At 38.9% G+C, this 22,891-nt stretch overlaps 1 protein-coding gene across 6 annotated transcripts in view; it reads right to left on the minus strand.

The window, feature by feature from the left end:
- Nucleotides 1–22,891, minus strand: part of SCAPER (S-phase cyclin A associated protein in the ER) — a 268,289-nt gene that overhangs the window by 49,232 nt on the left and 196,166 nt on the right. For all 6 annotated transcript variants that reach the window (XM_045516815.2, XM_074353894.1, XM_074353892.1 and 3 more), the window contains 2 exons: nt 12,135–12,367; nt 4,542–4,697 (listed from right to left, as the gene is read on the minus strand). In XM_045516815.2, coding sequence (XP_045372771.2) covers nt 4,542–4,697; nt 12,135–12,367 — 389 coding nt within the window. The remainder of the gene's footprint in view (nt 1–4,541; nt 4,698–12,134; nt 12,368–22,891) is intronic.

Consider the following 22,891-nt stretch of genomic DNA (forward strand, 5'->3'; position numbering starts at 1 on the left):
GCTAGTTTTACAAGCTCCTCTCTCTTCTTTGCAGTCATGAGGGCTGTAAACTATTTCACTGTGGATCCACTGTGGATCCAGGAAAGGCTCTCTTGGCATAGTTCTCAGCACCGTCTGTATCTAGAAGTGATTGCTGACTAAGTGGAGGGCCTGTGTCGGCTGTAACCCATGGTTCCTCATTACTGTTCTGATCCTGTTAGTTCAGCTAAGGAGCCAGCACCTTGAGGAGGGCTCAGTGAACCTCAGCCAATTATGGCAGCTGAGTCATTGCCTCAAGATTTGAAAACCATCCTTTTTCTCTTTACTTCTTATAGGACCAAGAATGGAAAACTGGTAACAGTAAAGGCCAAACAGGCATTTCTGAAAGTCTTACTACAGATTTTTGAATTTCGCTGGAGTGATTTAAGAATTATAGCTTGTGAACAATTTCCACATTAAAATTCTGGAGTAATCCTAACATAAAATCAATTCTTTCGCTAGAAGAGCACAGTTTTACTTAAAAAATGCAAGTTCATTGTTCAAAGCCAAGCCTGGTACAAAAATCATCAGTAAGTGCTTTTTCTCTCCCATGTTGAAACAGAGATTAACAGTGTAAGTTCTGACACCCAAACTGTCTTTCAGAAAACCTAGGTAAAAATGAAAAGATTAAAGGCACAATAGGAGAGTAGTCCAAAGGCAGACCTGCCATAATCACCACCACAAAGGCCGGCCACCGGCAGACTGCAAGGTGTCTACTCAGTCCGGGGCTGCCGATTAGTGTGCGTAATTATCTCAGGGTCTGCCAGCTCACAAGGGGCAATTTTTGAAGGCCTCACTGGCTCCCCTTTGTCCTTCATTCCTGTTGGTCACAGAAGGGCTTTAAGGACAAGCCCTTCTCGACACTCTGGCTCTGGCTGGCGTCCCCTGGCAGCCCAAACAGGAATTACATGAACTACTCCAATGTAACAGCAGCCGCGCTACCCTCCTCCCCAGACAAGGCTATGCTTGTGCAGAAACCATTTAACACATGTAACAAAGTGCTTTCAACATGACCCTGTAGTTTAGGGTTTAGTAATATAATTTCCATGAAGAGGTGGGAAGTAGTACAAAACGGTCTATAAATATTAGAGGTAAACAAATCTGAAGAGGCAGGAAAAACTCCCTGTATTTAGTTGGGTCGTGCCCAGGAAATGTTGGAAGACCGAAGGATTAGAGGAAAACAGCAATCAGGGATCATTCTGCTCATCTCTTTCGGAGAAGCAGCTTACACTGAAACTGAGATACATTTCCTAGATAAATTAACTCAGAAAACCACCTAGACCTTTTTCCTAGAACAATCTGCTTTTGTAGGAAGGCCTACTAATAGAAATTTGCTGAGCAATTGAGGTTGGAGAAGGAAATTATACTGGGAAAAATGGACTGAGAATTCTTAAAACCACCGAGTTAATCATTGATTTATTTAAAATCCAGTTGTATATATACATAGAAATAATTATACTTCATTTAATGTGTGTGTATATATATATGTATACATCTATATATAAACTTAAGTTATATATATAAACTTCATACACACACACACACACACACACACACACACAAACACACACACTTTGGTCTGCTTGGATAATCCTTAGGCATGTCTAGAACCAAACTCACATTTCCTCTACAGGAAACTGCTTATATCCCCTAATTTGGAGACTATACCATCTACCACTTTACTCAAAAGTTTCAAGTCAGAAACATGAGAGTCTTTCTAGAGTCCCCCCATCCTTTTACCTCCCACGCCTCAAGCCCCATGCCAACTCCCTTGCATTTATTCTGTGTCCTCAGTGTCCCTGCTCCTCTCTATTTCCATTGTCTCCACAGGCCCTCAGCATTTCAAGAGCCCCTTTCCTGTTCCTTCTGCCTCTAAGCTCACGGCCACTGCAGCCGTGCCCACACTCTTCGGGAGGGGTCACTGCAACAGAGACCTGACCCTGCTGGGCTCCCTCACACACGTCCCGTGGCCTCGCACATCTCCAGGGCAGCTCGTCAAGCCCCGTCTCCCTTTTACCTGCAAGGGCCACATTTCTGGGGCTCATTTAATGCCTCATCTCCAGTCACTCTTCACAGTCACCCTATTGTATAGCTACATCGAACTGAGCGGGGGACAATGTCTAGTGTATCCATCCGTATCTCTTGGTGTGGGCTGCCCCTAAAGCAGACCCTGAAAGAAAGATACGGGTACAAGCAGTTTATGTGTGAGGAAGCAGAGAAGGAAAAGAGGGTAGGGAAAGAGCCAATCAAGTACGTGTTAGTGAACAGGTCACCAGTGGGGCCCCTTTGAGCGGCTGTACTGAGCACACCTCAGGGTTGTCCCACTGAGGGCTGGGGATGCTGGGGTATTATCCACCTGTTTACTGTTGGAGAGTCACTCCCGAGGGTGTCAACTCCCCTGCACCTCTAGCAAACAGCTACTTGTCTAGAGAATATCCTCAGGCAGAGAAAAAAGGAAGCCACTGGCAGGTGACTTCCTGAAAGGCCACAGGACCACATCTGCTACATCACACAGTGCACACGTTATGCCCCCTTTCTCAACTGAATTCTTTACTCCTCTTGTCTTTGTGGATCCTCTAAGATTCAGGCCACTGAAGCCTTTCTTGAACTCCTCTGGGAGCGCTCTGCTGCCTCCTCTGTGCACTGTCTCTTCTGCTGCAGCTGCTAGGCTGTTGCTGTTAATTTACAAGTCTGACCCCTGGGCTGCCCGAGCTCAGCGGTGCTAGCACTGGGCTTGGTGTCTGGCCCAGGGCGGGTGTTCAGTCAGTGTCTACTAGGCAAGGCCACGACTGTGTAGGGTAAAGAGGAGACGATCTTGTTTTCCATATAAGTAATCGAGAAAATCTTCAAATAAGTAAAATGCATGCTCCTACATTTTGAATAATATGAAGTCAAGTGTATAGGAGGAAGCACCAAGGTAGGAATCTTGGGTCCTAATTCAAGTTAGTTTGGTCAAGAAAACAAGAGGCTATGAATGACTTTTAAGCTTCTTTCAAGTTCCACAGATTCAGGTGACTCTGTAAGTGAAGGTAAAGCCCACAAACGACACAGCCACCGCACAGGGAAGTGCTCATCTGGAGTCAGGGAAAGAGCACTGGCGACAAAGACCTGAGATGCTGGAGGTTTATAATGGTGTGTGGACAAAAGAGCCAGTGTTGGAAGGGTCTCCTGGCGAGAGGACACCTCCCAGGGAGTGGCCTGACTACTGAAGAGGAGCGAGCTGGGCAGCACGGCAGCCTCCACGCTGGCAAGTGCCAACGCCGCGGATGGAGCCCCTTTCTCCGCCAGCCTCGGGGCAGGGTGGTACCGCCCAGCCTCACTCGGGTCAAAGACCTACAGCCACTTCCTGAGTTCTCATCGAATCTCTGGAAGGTCGGCTCTGTCTGCACTTTTAGAAGGGGAAAACCTAACTGGAACACTGACTACAGCCATGCTCGGTGTCCCTGACGTTCAGTCTTAGTCTTCCTAGAAATGTGACGGGGGTGGAGGGACTGCGTAAGAATGAGGAAGAGTGGGTGGGTTTTGGGGTCCCATGCATAACAGGCTAAAAGCATGTTGATGAAGCTCATTTTAGAAAGCAAATTTACTTTTAAAATATTCTGAATATAGACATTAGCATTCTGTGTACATTGAATATGGCTGGATAATATTTCTTTAAGTAGCCAGACTTCAAGAGTCAGTTAGTTTTAATTAGGTTTCTTCTTGACAAATCCCTAAAAAATACATCATTTGTATACCATGCTGTTTAGAATTTAACTGTGAGAAAATTATTTTACTGAACTGAGGGATATGTGATATTCCTATCAGAAACACTGAGTCACCACTGCAAGTGGTTCCTACTTGGTAGGAGGAGAAGAGATCACAAACGGGGTTTACTTTGGCCCTCCGAGAGAATTACTGTTCTTGAGGACAGTCCACGGGGTAGGGTGCGGGGGGTGTTTAAAGCGCCGACCAGGCCAGCAGTAGTCCCTGGCGCACTGGCTATAATCATGCCCGTGGGTCACGTGCGACTTCAGGGAGCTACTGTTCTTGGATGGCTCCCTTCTCTGACTCAGGGAAGCACCTCGGAAAAAGGAACAAGGGGCAAAGTGAGTGAGCCTAGGGGGCTGTAACTGAAAGCTTGTGAAGATGGTCATGCGCACTGTGAGGCTGTGCTGTGTGGTGCTGAGAGTCTGATCTGATGTGGCTGAGGCTTTGTCACTGACTCGCTGACTCAAGGGGAATCACTTGATGCCTCTGGATCTCAGTGGTAGAGGGACTGGATGACCTCCAAGGTCTTCTGTAGAGATAATAGTTATGTTTATGCCACCAACAAGAAAGCCAGGCTCTGACAGAAGCATGAAGCCAGGGAAAATGAGAAATACTGATAACTCTCAAAATGGGGAGCCAATAGGCACAGAGATAGCACAAAGCGGAAAAGAGGCCAAGACCACCTGAGCCCCTACGAAATGAGTCCAAAATGAGCAAAATCCAAGACATGTTTCAAAAGTGGAGCCCAGACTGACGTCAAGTAGACACCTTACCTTCCGGTGACAGCGAAGCAGAGTGTACACATGCCATGCAGGAGTCCCGCGGCGTGCTGCAGGAACGCGGCCATCCTGGGACTGTCATCCACTGGGCCCTGCACCGAGAGGAAGCAGCCACAGAGCTTGTCGACCAGACCTATGTTCACCACGTAGCTAGATGTGGGGAGAAATGTGTGTTAACAGTCTGCAGATCCTGGCAACATCTTCACCTTCAAAGATAAATTTTACCAAGCACAGGCTTAGATCTCTCAAACAAGCAAACACAAGTCTAAGTAAAGCACCTTAAGTAACAATTTCTTTAGACAATCCTGAATAATTGGCTATTTCTGTAAGTGATTCTCTTTCTTCTTTTGTATTCTGATGCTATTTTTCAAGAAAGATGAACAAAAATGATTATCTGATCATTTTCACTGGTCTAGAGAGTCTGACAATAGTTGAAATGATTTATAATGATCTCTATACTCTTGAAAAGCAGTACTCCTTTAAAGTAGTAGGGAGTTAAAGTCATCAGAATGCAGGGATTCAGAAGATAATGTTACCCAGATACTCCTGTTACGGCATAAATGTGTAACACCAACTGTAGATTCTCTATTTTTTAAAACTGTCACCATTAAGAGTATAACACACAGTGAGAATCTAACTGCCTTCTGTTATGAAAAATACCAGCTCTGAGAGCTGATAATAACATCCAGGAAGTCACTTTCATCTTTTCAGTCCATTGAACAGTTTTCCAGAGCAGTTGATTAAACTGGACCAATAATAGCAGCTCTTCCATTAGTCTACAAAGCAGTAATCATTACAAATATTTTAAGAATATAAATAACTTTTCAGATAAATCAGCATTAATTTAAAGATTTTACACCAGTTCAGTGCTACTGCGTTTACATGTGTGAAAAGCACAGGAGTTTGAATACAGCAGTTCTGAAAATCAACACACAAACTTTCAGCAATATGTGCAAAGGAATTGATGCTTCTGTTCATAAGTGCACTAAAATCCCTGTCACTGTTCACTTACTAAGACACCATTTTGTAAAAGGAAGGAGAATCTGATGAGTAATTCATGTTTGGAGCCTCTTCTAAGTCGACTAGGTACAAGGTATAAAATAATGTCCCATTTCTTTTTTTACATTAGGAAATGTATTCTCCTGGCTTTTTGAGCGTCTACTATAGTTTTAAAATTGGGAAGTATGAAATGATGGCCACTAGCCCTGTTCTCTTATAATGAAGGAAAATGATACACTGACATATTGAACCCCAAGCCCCACAAGTTACTGCATGACCTTGGGCAAATTACTTGGCTCTTCTGGGTCTGTTTCCTTTTTAATGTAATAGGGAGAATTAGTATAAGGTTCTTGTAATAAATGACTGATAAACTAATACATGCAAAGAACTTGATACATCTTATTAGTTTTATTATTACCAGTAGTAATAATAGCGGTATTCTAAAAATGCACATGTGCACACTTATGAGTCATAAGCACCATGTAAATGAAAAAGACAACACAAAATACAATTTTATAAATATCAGATGGACAAAAATTAGTGTGTTAAGATAAAACATTGATAAGGAAATGGATCTCCCATTATTTGTTGATGGAAAGTGAAACCTGTATAATTACTTTGGGAAACTATTTGGTGTTTGTTACCTGGTAAAGTTCAACATGCATTTATCACAGCATTCATAAATTTCTACTATAGGTATATAAACTTGAGAAACTCCCACACAGGTACAAAAGAAGACTTCTATATGGATATTCACTATATCATTGAAATAGTGAAAAAGTAAAAATTATTGCCCTCAGAGAGAAAATGAATTAAAAAACTGGGAATTTATTCACTTAGTCTGTAGAGCAGTTAAAATGAATCAATCAGATCTATATGCATCAAAATAAATCTCAACATGTTACATGAAAATGGAATGTGACAAGTATGTTAGCATTTATGCAATTTTAAATATACACAAAAAATAGAAAGTAGTCTATGTTGTTATGGATATATATATATATAATATACATAAAATATACACACATACAAAACTTATATATGCAAGTATATTTATATATTTACATATATACATATATAAAAATTTTATAAAAATATGTGGGAACTATATACACACTCTAATATAGTGATTCACCTCTTGAGAGAGAGTAACGGGAGAGAGAGTAAGAGATGGGGAGTTAGCTGTATCTGCAACATATGGTTTCTTACCAATAAGAAAAAAAAAAAAAACTAAGACAATGCAGAAGAATGTCACCAGCTGCTGAAAAATGTTGTCAAGCTGGTTCACAGGTGTTGATAATTTTGTTAGGAGCATGCTGATATACTTCATCTTAAAATAACAGAAAACTTAAATATTGAAAAAGGCAATAATGACAGAAAAAGCATTTGCAACCTGTAAGATGAAGGGTTAATGTTATTCCCCACCACCCCAGGTTTACTGAGATGTAGTTGATTTATAACATTGTGTAAGTTTAAGGTACACAATGTGATGATGTGATTCATGCATATATTGCAAAGTTATTACTACAGTAAGTTTACCACTTCTATTACTCACATAGAACTTTTTGTGTGTATCTGTTGAGAACTTCAAAGTCCTACACTTTTAGCAACTTTCAAATATACAATACGGTATTGTTGACTATAGTCACCATGCTGTACAGTATATCCCTAGAACTTATTCATCTTATAGGTGGAATCTGTACCCTATCACCTTCACCCATTTCTCTAACCTTGAGCCCCTGGCAACAACCAGTCTACTCTGTGTTTCTATGAGTTTGGGTTTTTTTTTTTTAGATTCCACATATAAGTGAGATTATACAGTAGGTTACCTGAAGCAAATCACTGCTATATAATTAAATTCTTGAAAAGCCAGTAAAAATTAATTTGCAAATTTCTGCTGATTTGGAAAAAAGGAATTTAAAACATGCATGACCAAACACTGTGTATAAGTATTGCAATATTTTAAATTAAATAACCACATATATGTATACTAAAACCAAAACAAAACCAGTGATTATCTTTGGGAGGTCGGATTAGAGATAATTTTTGTGTATTCAAAAAAAAATCCATTGTGCTCTTCTGTGCTTTTGGAATTATTTTTCTCATTGAGCATAAATACTTTTATAATTAGGAAAAGAGGTTATTTTAAATAGGGGAATGGGGAGAGAGGCAGGCTATCTGCTTTTGCAAGAGCCTCAACTGTTAAATTAAAGAAGCAGCAATGGAGTAAAGGTAATAAATCTGAGAGATATTTATAAGGCATAATGAATAAGTACTAAAGATTTAATTGGGCATTGGTTTGGTAAAGGACTGTGAGAGTCTTTGATAATGCTCAGATTGCTGGCTAAGGAACTGAATCGGATACTGGTGCTGCAGACAAGGACAGAGGACACAGGAAAAGTCACTCCTTTGGATGGAAAGATGATGTGTTCTGTCTTGAATTTGTGAAGCCTGAGGTGCCTGTGGTACATCCTAAGCAGCTAGGAAAATGCTAGGCTAAAGTACAGTTTTATAACTTCTCCTTAAATAAGTGCCTTATGTTTGATAACTTTTGACTCCATGAGGCTGGTATCAGTGACTTGGACTCACAATATTTGCATCTTGGTTGCTCAGTTTGATTTCTCTGTTTTGGGAGACAGATACAAATTTCTAATTGAACATGCTGAAAAGAATTGTGTTTCAGCAAAAGTCCATGAATAACCAAAGCAATTCTATAAAAGAACAACAAAGCTGGAGGCATCACACTTCCTGATTTCAAACTATATTATGAAGCTACAGCAATCAAAATGTAGGGTACTGGCATGACAACAGATACACAGACCAATGGAACAGGATTGAGAGCCTGGGAGTAAATCCATACATATCTGGTCCACAAATATTTGATAAATGAGCCAAGAATACTCACTGGGGAAAGGACAGTCTCCTCAATAAATGGTGCTGGGAAAACCACACAACCACATGCAGAAGAATGAAATTGGACCCCTGTCTTACACCATTTCCCAAAAAGAACTCAAAATACATTAAAGACTTAGATGTAAAACTGGAAACCATAAAACTCCTAGAAGAAAGCATAGGAGAAAAAACTCCTTGACATTGGTCTTTGCAATATTTTTTGGATGTGATACCAAAAGAACAAGCAACAGAAGCAAAATAAACAAGTGAGGTGACTTCAAACACAAAAGGTTCTGCAGAGCAAACGAAACAATCAACAAAATGAAAAGGCAACCTGCAGAATGGGAGAAAATATTTGCAAACCATACACTAGATAAGGGGGTAATATCCCCAAAATAAGGAACCCCTACAATTCAATAGTAAAAATGCAAATAATCCAATTAAAAATGGGCAAAGGACTTGAATAGACATTTTTCCAAAGAACACATAAAAATGACCAACAGGTGCAGGCAAAGATGTCTGACATCACTAATTATCAGGGAAATGCAAATCAGAGACCACAATGAGATACCACCTCACACTTGTTAAGAATGACTTACTAAAAAAAAAAAAAAAAAAAAAAAAAAAGAGATAATGTTCTAGGATGTGGAGAGAAAAGGGAACCCTTGTATACTGTTGGTGGTAAAATACCTTCACATAGTCACTGTGGAAAACAGTATGGAGGTTCCTCAAAAAATTAAAAACAGAACTACATTATGATCCATCAATTCCACTTCTGGGTACACATCTGAAGGAAATGAATCATTATCTTGAAGAGACACCTGCACTACCATGTTCACTGCAGCACTATCCAGAATAGCTCAGACGTGGAAACAACCTAAGTGTCTACCAACAGATGGGGGATAAATAAAATGTGGTAGATATACAATGGAGTATTATTTAACCACAAAAAATAAGGGAATCCTGCCATTTGTGACAATATGGATGGCCTCTGAAGGAATCATGTTAAGTGAAATAAGTCAGACAGGAAAGGACAAATACTCTATGTTCTCACTTCTTTGAGGAATCTAAAAAACTGAACTCACAGAAACAGAGTAGGATGGTGGTTTCCAGAGGCTGGAGGGTGGGGAAAATGGGGAGATGTTGGTCAAAGGGTACAAACTTCCATTTAAAAGGTGAATAAGTTCTGGGCATGTAACATACAGTGTGGTGACTACAGACAACAATATGTATTACATACTTGAAAGTTGCTAAGAAAGTAGCTCTTAAATGTTTCAACACACACAAAAGGTGATTATGCCAGGTGATGCAAGTGTTAACTAACATTATTGTGGTAATCATTTTGCAATACGTGTGTATCAATCAAATCATCACCTTGTACACCTTCAGTTTACACAATGTTTTATGTCACCTTTATCTCAGTAAAGCTGAAAAAGAGCAGAGCTTCAGGGTTGGTTTATTTCCTGAGCGGATTTCAAATTTTTTAAATCACAATTTGCTTCTATCCTAGTGTTATTACATTGCTTTTGTATCCTACTATTCTAATATTGCTTTCCTAGAACTATGCTAAATGCTTGAAACTGCCAATATTTTCATCTTATCGAAAAAAATGCCAAAGTTTAATAGCCAAACAATATTATTTGGATATTCTGTTAAAGAGCTTTTTATTTGTTTTTGTATCCCAGGTCCTTGTGGAGTGTCTGACACAAGGTGAGTACAGGAGACCATACTCTGAACTGATAAATAGTTCCAAGGACCCCCTACGTCTAGAAACTTGCCTGAACCATGTAGAACAATGAGAATAAACACTGCCATTACTTCATCTCAGCTACACACTCTTCTGCCTCTTCTGGGCCAGGTGAGGAGAAGGAAGGGACACATGTCAGGGCGACGTGCCCTGCTCCAGTTCTGCCTCAGGGGTACAGAGGAGAGCCAGAGACCGTGCTGGGACTCTTTCCACCCAACTTTCCACCACTAGAGATGTGAACTGACAAACACGCTCAGGTTGTAGCAGGGAGTAGAGTGAGATTTCCTGTCAGTTCATGTCTGAGAAGGTGAGAAAGAAAGCGTGGACATAAGTAAGCATGCTCTGTTTGCTTCATTAGGCAGATTTGAGATAAGGTTTGTGGTTCTACAGATGGGAATCGTCAAGCCAGCTAACAACTGATTATCGATAAGAAAACAATATTCACCAAAAGTGGTTCAAGTCAGATGAGGAGTGGCATGGTGTTGTTCTCAAGGGTTGTAGTTGTCAGTCATCCTTTATAAGTCACATGAGTTATTTGGTTTGGCTACTATTTTTCCCCCCAATATCTTTTTCCTTTATGAAGGATCTGGTAACTAAAACAATATACGTACAAATGTCTGGAAGGCCCACTGGAATTGCACTGAAGCATGTGGCTGGGCCTTCCGCCTCATCGCAGCTGAGGCATGTGGCTAAGCTGTCTGGACGACAAGAAGGCAGGGCTGCTGCTGCGTCACACGGCAGCCCGAGGGAGCACGCTGTGACAGAACGGCATTCATCAGCAGAGAGGGCCGGGTTCCACAGCAACCAAGAGGACACAGGGAAATTGAATGGGATCAAGCAACTGAAGAAAGGCCAGGGAGGGTAAAAGTCAAGTGCCGCATGATAAATGGTCGTGGACCCAAAGGGCCTAGTACTCTCCAGCAATAAATACGCTTGGGGAGAGAGGCAGGCAGATGGAAGGGCTAAGTTAACAGAGTAATCAAGGGTAAGAAAGATACTGAATGAAACAACTGTTTCTAAGAAAGCACTGCAAGAGAGCAGAGGAAATTTATGAACTGTGAAAGAAGCAAATGCAGAAGAGGGCATTCTCTTTCTCCTATTAACCTACATAAGCTTCAGAGAGTAACAAATTGCATGTGTTTCAGAAGCCAGAGATCAGTGCAGATCACAGAGGAGTTTCTGATGGAGGGGGACAGGTAATTGATTAACACCAGATGGAACCCTGTTGGAAAATTAAATGCCCTACCTGCTTCCAGATTCATAAGGGGAAAAGAATTCAGATGTCAAAGTAGGAATAAATTTCCCTGGAGAAAAGGTGACCTTAGAAGGGAGTATGGTTGACCTTGAACAGGTGTCAGGAATCGCCACACTTGTGTAGGGGAAAACATACAAGTATCGGGAGTCCAGCTAGACCTGAGTTCCAGTCTCAACTCTCCTACCTAACTTTTAAACTTATTTATTATAACCCTGGGCAAAGAACTTAACCTCTCTGAGCAATTTCCTCACCTACAAAGTCTGAACTAGAAATCCTACACTTACATGGATGTAAAGCCTCTACTACAATACCTTACACATGATGGGTGCCCACAAATGACAGCTATTATTATTGTTTTAAATCTGAACCAAATTTATAACCAGAGATCACCTGAAATAGGGTAATTCTTAGAAATTCTTTGAGTTGGAAAGCGGTGATAGCAAAAAAGTATAAAAGCTTGAATACTACATGTTCTAATATCAAATATATAAATACAAGAATAACAGATGAGTTCTAGCCATATTGCTTTTCATTAACAGGATTTTCTTTCTCTCTACAAAATGGTGTATTTTCTACCAGGAATTTATGGATGGTGTTGTGAGAATCACTGCCATCACATGGGACCTGAGATTTAAATTATTTTAATTAAATTTTTTTAGCAAAAAAGAAAATTTTAAGAAATTTAGTAATTTACCTGATGAGGTCCTGAACTCGACTGTTAAAAGCATCACCTTGTGAGGGTTTGTTTTTCATTTCCTGTGTTGATATTTTTGGTGTAGTTGGCCGGCTGTTTCCATCTGGTCGATTGGCAATCAGGCAGCCAAAAACCACAGCACTGACTTTGAGAAGTCCAGTTGTCAAGCCTTCAAAAACTTGCTTATTTGTATTTCTTCCCAAAATAGCATTATTTTCATCTGGAACATAAACCTAGATGGAAAAGAATACGGTAATTATATTTTAGTAAAACCACCAAAAATGAACAGAGATGATATGGAAAATTTCTGGAATCATAAATAATTTTGAAATTCTAGAGTGGCTATTGGAATGTCTAAGTGTTGGACCAATTCTAAAGTCAGATTGCTGAGCTCAAATCTCAGCTTTGCCCTGCTAGCTGGGTGACCCTGGGCAGGTTGCTACTTCCAAGTTTCAATTTTTCTGTTTATAAAACAAGGATAATGACGTTACCTATAACATACAGTTCTTGTGAAGATTAAAATGCTTAGCTCATGTCTAGGCATATAATGAGCACTCAATTAAGTAATATTTATTCAATTGAACAAAGTATATTACAATCTGTATAAACTCAGGAAATGAACTAATTGGTAAACTGATGGTACTAGTTCTTGTTAAACTGAATTTTTAAAATATCTAATTCAAATTCATCTATTAGGATACAATTTGCATTTCTTACTACACAACGGTAAAATAGTTTTTTTCCTAATACAAAGGATTATACTGAGGTCTGTTTGTTTATGGTTTACAGGAAGTAACGTGGTTGTTAAAATTCGGACAAGGAGCCAGAGCCTGGGCTTGGGTTCTGACTCTGCAGTTATATAATAATCTTAGATGTGTTCTTTAACCTGTGTCTCAGTTTCCTCAACTGTAAAATGAGGATAATCGCAGTGTCTAACGAATCAATGTATGTAAATTCTTAGAACAATGTCCAGCACATAGGTAAGTCCCACAGAAGTGCCATATGCTATGCAGTTGCTACTTGTACTACGATTCCTACTATTACCTGGAGTAAATGTCAGGCTCTGGTTTCCGTATCTGCCTACTTGCTAGGATCACTGTGAAATTCTCGTAAGATGATGAATGGGAAATCACTTGGTAAATTTTTACACTTCACAAATGTACTTACTACCAATCAGCCTTTGCCTCATTCTCACTCTTTACCTGTGACAGTTCTATCAAAAGACAGGAATAAATGATCAGCTGGATTCAAAAGGAGGATCTTTATGAACAGAAGCAAATACTTCCTCCATTCTTTTTTGTTGTTGTTCATTTAGACATTCCATGAAAGTCACTTTTTTGAGAAAAGCCTTGTTTTAAGATTGTTGACTGTTAAGTTATCTCTGACCACTGAGCCATTCCTTAGCCAAAGTAATTATAGTAGACTCTTTCTGTGGTATGTGCTCCAATTAATTAATGAGAGTTCCTTTGAGGCTGTACAGTAGTTATAAAGCCGACAAAGAGCTTCCTCGAGTTGTGACTAGCATCACCTAGCCTGTCGCAATATAGATGGTAGCATTAGGAGTGGAGTCTGAATCCAGGATTTCTATATAAGTCAGGATGAGCTAGGTTATGCTGCAGTGAAAAATTCCTCAAAAACTGCAGTGGCTTCGAACAGTAAAGCTTTGTTTTTTCATTCAAATGACATGTCCATCTCAGACTGGCTGGGGCTCCTGCTGTCCTTACTCCAGGGTCCAGGTGACACAGCAACCACCATCTAAAGCAACACTGCCCAATAGAACTTTCTAAGATGATTGAAACGTTTCAATCTACACTCTTCCGTGTCTGTACTAGTCACATGTGGCCATCGAGCATTTCAAACGTAGTTAGTGTGCTTTGGGATTGAATTTTTACCTTTAATTTTAACTAAAATAGTGGCTAGTGTATTGAACAGTACAGAGCACTGCAGGTCACAGTGGCGGAGAGGAAAAAAATATCTCTGGAGGGTCTTGCGTCAACATCAAATGTGTTACCTGGAAATGACACATGCCACTTTTGCTCACAACTAATTGGCCAAAACCAATCACATAGTCCAGGCTCAACCACAAGGGAGCCAAGAAACATCATCCTACTATGTATCTGGAAAGAGGGGGAGAACCGGAACATTGGTCCACAGCACTACTGACAGCGTAATATTGTTTCTTCCACTATGGCTATACAAGTGTCATTATTCACAATTGAGCTATTTGTAAATGATGATTATATTTACTTTCTTGTACACATTTTTGATTTCACTCAGATAACTTTCTTCGTATGTTGAATTTCCTATTTATGTATCATTAACTCATTGTCAATCTTTCCGGTTCAAGTGGAATTTCCTCTCAAGTTCAAACACCCCAGGGATTGTTGATTCTTCTTCTCCCCTCAGTGGAGACATCCTTCCTGAAACCACCATCCCTCTGCTCTAACCTGGACTGGCTGCTCCCTAGGCCTACCACACAGCTCTCATTTTGAGATGCCCTTTGTCTTCAGCCTAAGAAATCCCTTCTACCCATCTCTTGAGTTAGATTCCTTTATTTCTTGGATTCCGTGTCTTCATCTTCTTCCCATGGAGTCCTCCCGTTTTGTTGCAGGGCATATTCCAACTTCTGAAGAAGGGGAGCATGAGACCTTGTGTGTCTGAAAATATCTTCATTCCATCCTCATACCTGACTGGCAGTTTGGCTGGATATAGAATTCTTGATTGGAACTAATTTTCCTTTAGCATTTTGAAGGACTGCTCCACTGTCTTCTACTTTAAGCACTGTTCTCAAGAAGTCCAATCTAATTCCTAATGTTTTTATACATGGCCTGTTTTTTCCTCTCTGGAAACTTTTAGGAAATTCTTACCCTTGATTTCTTGTGTCTTTGTATAGGTTCTTCCTTCCTTTTTTGTGCAATCTGAAAGTCATGTGCTTCACTTCTGAAAGTATGTCTTGTATTACTTCTTTGCTAATTTCCTCTCATTTATCTTCTCTGTTGGACTTTGATCCTGCACTGAGTCTCGAATTTTCTCGTATATTTTTCTGCTTTTCATCTCTTTTTATTTTGTCCTACTTCTTAGGTGAATTCCTTAACTTTATTTTCCAGTCCTTCTGCTGAATTTCTCACTTCACCAATTACATTTTTAGTTCTCAGGAGTTCTTTTTGGTTCCTTGTATGTTTTGCTTTTATAGAATCTTATTTTTGCTTCATGGATGCAGTTATTTTCTCATCTCTGTGAAATTATACTTTTTAAAGGTTTTCTTCTGTTTCCTGCATGGTCTTTGTTTCCTTAGAGTTCTTTCTTTGTATTTCAGGTTGTAGGCTTTCCTCAAATATGTGGTAATCTGGGGGCTTCTGTTCATACATAGATTGATGCATTGATGGATTAAACAGTGTCTCACACTATTGATCCAATCACAAGCTGGACACAAACTCTGTGTTGAGGGGCTTCAATCTGGATGACAGAGACCTGGCTTTCCCACTGGGGAATCCCAGCGGTCAATATTTATAGGTCTATTCTCCTGAGACAGTTTCACAATAATGTAATCCTATATCCTCTAAGCCTTATATAATATATATAATATATAATACATGAATATATAATATGGCCTGCTCATTTTCTCAGAGGTTCACAGAATGGGTTGAGTGTCTCACTATTTAAGGAACAGATTTTCACTTAATCATTTTGTTTTCACATGATTTCTGTATAGCAGTACCTGGTGTCCCCATCTCCTGAGTAACTTTGGTTCAACCACTTGTCTTCTGCCAGGTTTTGGAGGCGTGGGATTCACTTGGCTGTATACACAGCAGATGGGATCTAGGAAATCTAAACTGCCTCCTATTTAGACTTTCAACCAATTCTCCTCTTTCCAGTCCCACTTGTACTCTCATTTTCTGAGACAGCTGGGAACCCTAACTCTTGAGCCTTCGGGGGTTTGATGGCACAGATTTTCTTCTGGTATTTCTCTTCCTGCTAATTTAGGTTTTAACTTCTAGGCAACTATCTTTTAATCATCTTCTTTCCAGATTAAAAATTATTTGCTTTCCTTTCCCTCCCATTCTCTTTGTCTTTGAGGGGTCAGGACTTTACCTATTTATCTATTTACTATAATATTAGTGAGGGGCCTCCAGACAGAGAGAGTTTAACTTGTGTGTTCAATTGGCCACATTTTAAAATTAACAGATGCAACTTTCTTTTTCTACAAACTACAGTAAGAATATGAGAAACATTTCTGGGTATGTGAGGGTTTTTCATACATCACAAATTTTCATATTCCTCTTTTTTCAAAAACCTAGTACTGATATCATCATTAAGTATTTCAAATAGAACACTATACATGTGCATGTAGCAATCTTATACTTATCCAGAAATATTTCATCCAGTAATTACATCTTCTAAAAGTATAGTTGAGAACCATGAAGAAACCAAAACGACTTCTGAGATACCAAAGTTAATGCCACTTATTCACTCACCTGCTCATCTAACATTTGAGTATCTACTATGTGCATGGTCAAGGGATCAGAGTGGTGCTCTGCTCACTCTAAGGGTCATTCAGACTCTGTAGATGCTGATTTTACAAATAACTATAACAAGCTGTGGTTTATTGGTTTATAGTAGAGCAGAAAGAACAGTATAAAAGTAGTGACCATTTTAGAGGCAGGCAGCAGCAAAATGTGACACTAAATCTGGAAGCACAAGAGAAAACAGGCATAACAGAGCAAAGGCACTGCAAGGTAAGACTCATTTTCATTTTCCTTGAAATTATTATTTACTACAAATTAGCATAACTATTTATGTTCAAAATGACAACCTTAAGACATTAAGAAAAGGCTAAATTATGAGCCATGCTTATTTGATGGGGGCAGAGAAAAAAGGATGAAAACTAACATTAGGTTTTTCTACTATGCCAGGTACTTAAGCATTTTCCTTGTGTCATCACATTTAACTTTTACAGATTAATATATCAAAGTTGAGAGATAGCAAGCAACATGCCCAAGTTTCACAGCTTGTTAACAGGAAAGCTTGAACTTGAACCTGAGTTTATTAGATTCTAAATCCCATGTGCTTTCTCTTATCCCACACTGACTTCTCTCACTGGCCATCTCCTTCACTGAGGACTCTGGAGAAACTGTCTCTAGTGGAGGGAGGTGAAAATTGGTCATGGGCCAAACATTGCTTTTCTGATCTCTCTTCCATTAAGAAAAGAAAAAGATTCCGTAAGAACTTTATTCTTCACCAAAGGGCACAAAGATATTTTATTTAAAGATTGTTAAGATAATTCTGGGTGAAACATACTAATTCAGTTATTCAGAAACTATAAATGTGGTTCAAGGACAAATTCACTTCTTCATCAGTCCCAAGAAAATAAGCTCAAAGTAAATCAGATATATTTTTACACTATTCTCATATTCTCTGTCCACAGCTGACAACTTTTGATTTTCTATTTCATTGGAGCTTTCTGTTTAATTTTAGAAACACCATTTTGGCAGTTTCTCATAAAACAAACAGAAACTGAAAAACTTCTCTAACAGTCTGGCAGTTATATGAAGAACCCTTGTGGCCTGCAGGAGCCAAGCCTCTCTTGTTAGGCTCACTGTGGTGCATTCTGAGACCTCAGATCTGGGTCTAAGGCTCTCACTGTGCTGAACAGTCTTACTGTCTCACCACGATTTCCTATTTTCTAACAGTCTAAGCCTCACAGTCAATTCAATCACCTCTTCATATTTTCCCCTAGAATTTTGTTTTTTCCTCTCTGATCTCCTCATTTAGTGTTGCTCCTTAAGCTGCTGAGAATAGAGTTCTCTTTTGCTTGTAAACTTTGGTGAAGACTTTTTTTTTTGTCTGTCTCATTAGGACATCATTTTATTCAAATGGTCACAGAAATTCTCCTCATCCTTCTATATAGATGTTTCTTTTGCTACTTTAAAATCACTTTACAGAAATGTTTCAATAGGAAACTGATGTTTCATCTAGGAGAGAATTTCAAAATTGCCTGAATTAAGCTACAAAAGGGCTTATCTTCAGTTAGACTAAAAGGTTCTTTCTAGTCTTCAAAAAATGAGATGTGATAAAGAGAAACTTTAAGGAGAAGGTATCTACACTGTAAAGGATATTCTATTCAGAGGAGCACTCTGCACTGTTGTCTTTTGTCTAGTTGGGTATCACTGTTACTTGCTAGAGGAAAAACAACTTGTCAGCAGCCTGCTCTTCTGGGACACTTGGTAGATGAAATGCACACCTAGGGGTCTGATATATGCTTACAGACCAACATTTGAGTTTGAACTTCCTTCCAGCACAGCTGCTGGGCCAAGGGCACACTGCAAGCTGAGTGGCCTGTCTTTTAGGAAAGGTGTGCAAGCAACATCCTCCCCTCCCCCTCTGCCCACTGCCCTGGCCTACTGCACACCTGGCTTACCTGAGTCTGGAACACATTCCATCCTGGGGTGGGTGGTCTGTGGAGGGCAGGGGAAGGTCACCTTCCCAGGATGCAGCTGTGCTTGTAACTACCACCTGCTGGTATGCCCCAGGCCTGGCCTGGGAAAGACAGAGCTGTGCAGCTTCTGGCTCTTCTGAATCTGTCACTCCTGAGGCGGAACTCTAAAGCCACAATTTCTCCTCGATGGGTAGAAGGAATTCCCTCACTGCATGGCTTTAGAATACACTAGTGAGGTCATTATTGTATGCTTACAGTAGCAGCAAACTAGGAGTTGATTTCAGGTACAAATTCTTTTTACAAAATTTCCCCTTCCTCTCAAAAAATATTTGGCCTTCTTAAAATTGGCAGATATTTCATACAGTTTTAATCCAGAAAGAAACTTAGAATCAAAATTTTTCATTACATATTTGAGAAAATCATGATCCAGAGGAGAAAGAGGCTTTCCTGAGAATAAAGAAACCATCAGGGCTGGAATAAGTACTGTGCTGTTCTCTAAACCTACTCCAAGGAGAAACCCAATATTTCTAGGGCCAAGCCCTGAGGCAAAGTGTTTTAGCAAAATTAAATTAAAAGTCATTATCACTTTTAAAAGACAAGCTCATACTCTCTTTTTCCTCACTACCTCCCACCACCAAAGTAGTTTCCAAAACTTCCTACATTCTTTTTTGCAGTACAGAAAGATGCTTTTATTAGTAGTATAAATCTATCCTGTAACGTGATTCCATGAGAGAAAATTAACTTGGTAATCAGTGGTAATTCTATCCAACTAATTTTCAGTATTGTGAAGTTGGGTTTGCATATTTTTAAGTTGTACTGTGTGTTCACAATGGTCAGAATACGAATTAAGTTCACTGAGAACCAAGAGGAGGTTGTTTAGAAAGCTCCTGTCAAGTCGGTGTCAGCGTATAGGAAAAAATGAGGCTAAAAACGTGGAAGGGCCCCAGCAGCAGACATAGGTCTCTACACTGTTGGCACCATTTCACCTCCTTGGCTGAACTGTCATCAGACGTACAACGGTCTTTTCACCACTGCTATTTTATAAAACATCTGTGCTCATGTTGTATTATGCGTAAAAATACAACTCATGAAAGATATTTACCGTGATGATTTACTTGGCCTGAAAGTATGAAAAGAAATTACCCAGGGATTGCTAATTGTTTTTCAATATTACCTTTTTAAAGTTCCACACACAATATTAAGACAATATTAAGATGACATTGCATCTTATCCCAATTATCATTACCCTTGTTAACATATTTATGACTTCTAGATTCTGTTTCTATATTTTATGCAGCCAATATCCTAAACAATATAATTTTAGCAAACTTTATAGTAGGTGCCTTATTGATGAGCATCTGTGTTGCTTCCACATTTTATCCACAGTGAGAAACGCTACTATGAAATTGGGTGTATAAATGTCCTTTTTTTAAGACTCTGCTTTCAAGTCTTTTGGGTATATAGACTCAGAAGTACAATTACTAGATCATAAGGTAATTGTATTTTTAGTTTTTTTCAAGAATAAGTTCCTTAAAACACTTTAAAGAAAACACTGTTTCAGCAACGGCTGCACAATTTCACATCTCCACCAACAGGGTTCCAGTGTCTCCATATCCTCACCAAACCTTTTGTTTTCTGATTTTCCTGACAATGGCCACCCTAGTGAGTGTGAGGTGGTATCTCATTGTAGTTTTGATGTGTATTTCCCTATAGATTAGTGATATTGAGTATATTTTCATGTGCTTACTGGCCATTCGCATATGTTCTTTGGAGAACTGTCTATTCAAGTCCTTTGACCATATTTTAGTTGGGGTTCATTGCTGAGTTATAGGAGTTCCCTATATATTTTGGATATTAATCCCTTATCAGAAATATGATTTGTAAATACCTTCTTCCACTCTGAAGGCTGCCTCTTTACTATGTTCACAGTGTCTTTTGATGCACAAACTCAACATTTTTTCACTCAGTCCAATTTGTCTGTCTTCTTTTGTTACCTGTGCCTTTTGGGTCATTATAAGAAATCATTGCGAATCTAATGTCATGAAGCTTTGCCCTAAGTTTTCTTCTAAGAGTTTTACTGTTTTAGCTCTTATATTTAGGCCCTTGATCCATTCTGTCTTAATCTTTGTATATGGTATTAGGTAAAGGTCCAACTCTTGCATGTGGATATTCCGTTTCCCCAGTACCATTTGTTGAAAAGACTGTCCCTTCCCCATTGAATGGTCTTGGCATCACTGACAAAAACCACTTGACCATATATGTGAGGGTTTATTTTTCGGCTTCCTATTTTATTCCATCAGTATATATGTCTGTCTTTATGCTAGTACTACCTTATTTGATTACTATACCTTTGCAGTTAAGTTTTGAAATTGGGAACTATGAGTTCTCCAGTTTTGTTCTTCTCTTTCAGTGTTGTTTTGGTTATTTGGGGTCTCTTGATACACCATAAGAATTTTAGGATTTTTAAAAATTTCCACAAAAACCATCATTGGGATTTTGATATGAACTGCATGGAATCTATAGACTGCTTTGGGCAATACTGATGTCTTAATAATATTAAGTCTTGTAACTTGTAAACATGGTACGTGTTCCCATTCATATGTGTTACCTCTAGCATCTTTCAGCAATGTTTTGTAGTTTTCATTATACAAGTCTTTCACCTCCTTAGTTAAGCCAGTTCCTAATTGTTTTATTCTTTTTGATGCTATTGTAAATTGGATTGTTTTTGTAATTTCCTTTATAGATTGTTCACTGTATATAGAAATGAAAATAATTTTTGTCTGTTGACTTTGCATCCTATTACTTTGTTGAATTCATTTATTAGTTCTAACAGTTTTTTCTTTTGTGTGGAATCTTTAGGGTTTTCTACATATCATATCAGATAAAAGCAGAGATTACTCCTTCCTTTCCAATTTGGATGTGTTTTATTTCTATTTCTTGCCCAACTGCTCTGGCTAGAACTTCCAGTACTGTGTTGAACTGAAGTCATGAAAGCAGACATTCTTGCTTGTTCCTGATCTTAGGGGGAAAGCTTTCAGTCTTTCACCACTGAGTATGATGTCTGCTGTGGGTTTTGATACATGGATTTTATTATGTGAAGATACTTTCCTTCTATTTCTAGTTTACAGAGTTTTTTCACATCATGAAATGGTGTTGCATTTTGTCAAACACTTATTCTGTAACAGTTGAGGTTATCACACGTTTCTTTCCTTCACTCTGTTACGTGGTTCATAACACTGATTTATTTTTGTATGTTGAACCATTCTTGCAGTCCAGGAGCAAATCCTACTTGGTCATGATGTATAATCCTTTTAATACACTGCTGAATTTGTCTGGTAGTATTTTGTGGAGGATTTTTTACATCAGTATTTATAAGTAAGTTTTATTTTTTCATAGTATCTTGTCTGGCTTTCATATCAGGGTAATGCTGGCCTCATAGAATGAGTTAGGAAGTGTTCCCTTTTCTTCATATCTTTGGAACAGTTGAGAAGTGTATATATTAGTTCTTTAAATGTTTGGTAGAATTTGCCAGTGAAGCCATCAGGTCCAGGGCTTTTCTTAAAAATTGCTGATTCTATCACCTTCGTTATAGGTTATTGAGATTGTCCATTTCTCCATGATTTCGTCATGGTAGGTTCTGTGTCTAGGAATTGGCCCACTGCATCTAGGTTTTCCAATTTATTGGTGTACAACTGTTCACTGTAATGTCTTAAAATCCTTTTTATTTCTGTAGAATTGGTAGTAATGTCCTCACTTTCATTTCTGATTGTAGTAATTTCAGCCTCTCACACCTCCTGTCCTCCTCCTCCTTTCCCTCCCCCTTCTTCTCGGTCCATCTAGCTAAAGGTTTGTGAATTTTTTGATCTTTGTGAAAATCCAACTCTTGGCTTCATTATTTTCTATATTGCTTTTCCATTCTTTACTTAGTTTTTCTCTGTTCTAATCTGTATTATTTTCTTTGGGTTTAGTTGGTCCTTATTTTTCTAGTTCTTTAAGTTGTAAAGTAGGTTGCTGATTTGAGATCTTTCTTGTTTCTTAATATAAGCATTCAAAGCTGTAAAATTCTCCCTCAGCACCATTTTTGCTGGTTCCCTTAAGTTTGGGAATTTTTTTTCAATTTCATTCATCTTTATTTTCTAATTTCCCTTGTGATTTCTTCTTTCATCCGTTGGTTGTTTAAAAGCGTACTGTTTAATTTCCACACATTTGTCAAATTTCCAGGCTTCCTTTTGTTACTGATTTCTAACCTCATCCCAATATGTTCAGAGAGGATACAACATCTGTCTTTTTTAACCTACAAAGTTTTTTGGTGGCCTAACAT

The sequence above is a fragment of the Camelus bactrianus genome, chromosome 27 (genome assembly GCF_048773025.1).
Source record: "Camelus bactrianus isolate YW-2024 breed Bactrian camel chromosome 27, ASM4877302v1, whole genome shotgun sequence".
Taxonomy (NCBI): Eukaryota; Metazoa; Chordata; class Mammalia; order Artiodactyla; family Camelidae; genus Camelus; species Camelus bactrianus.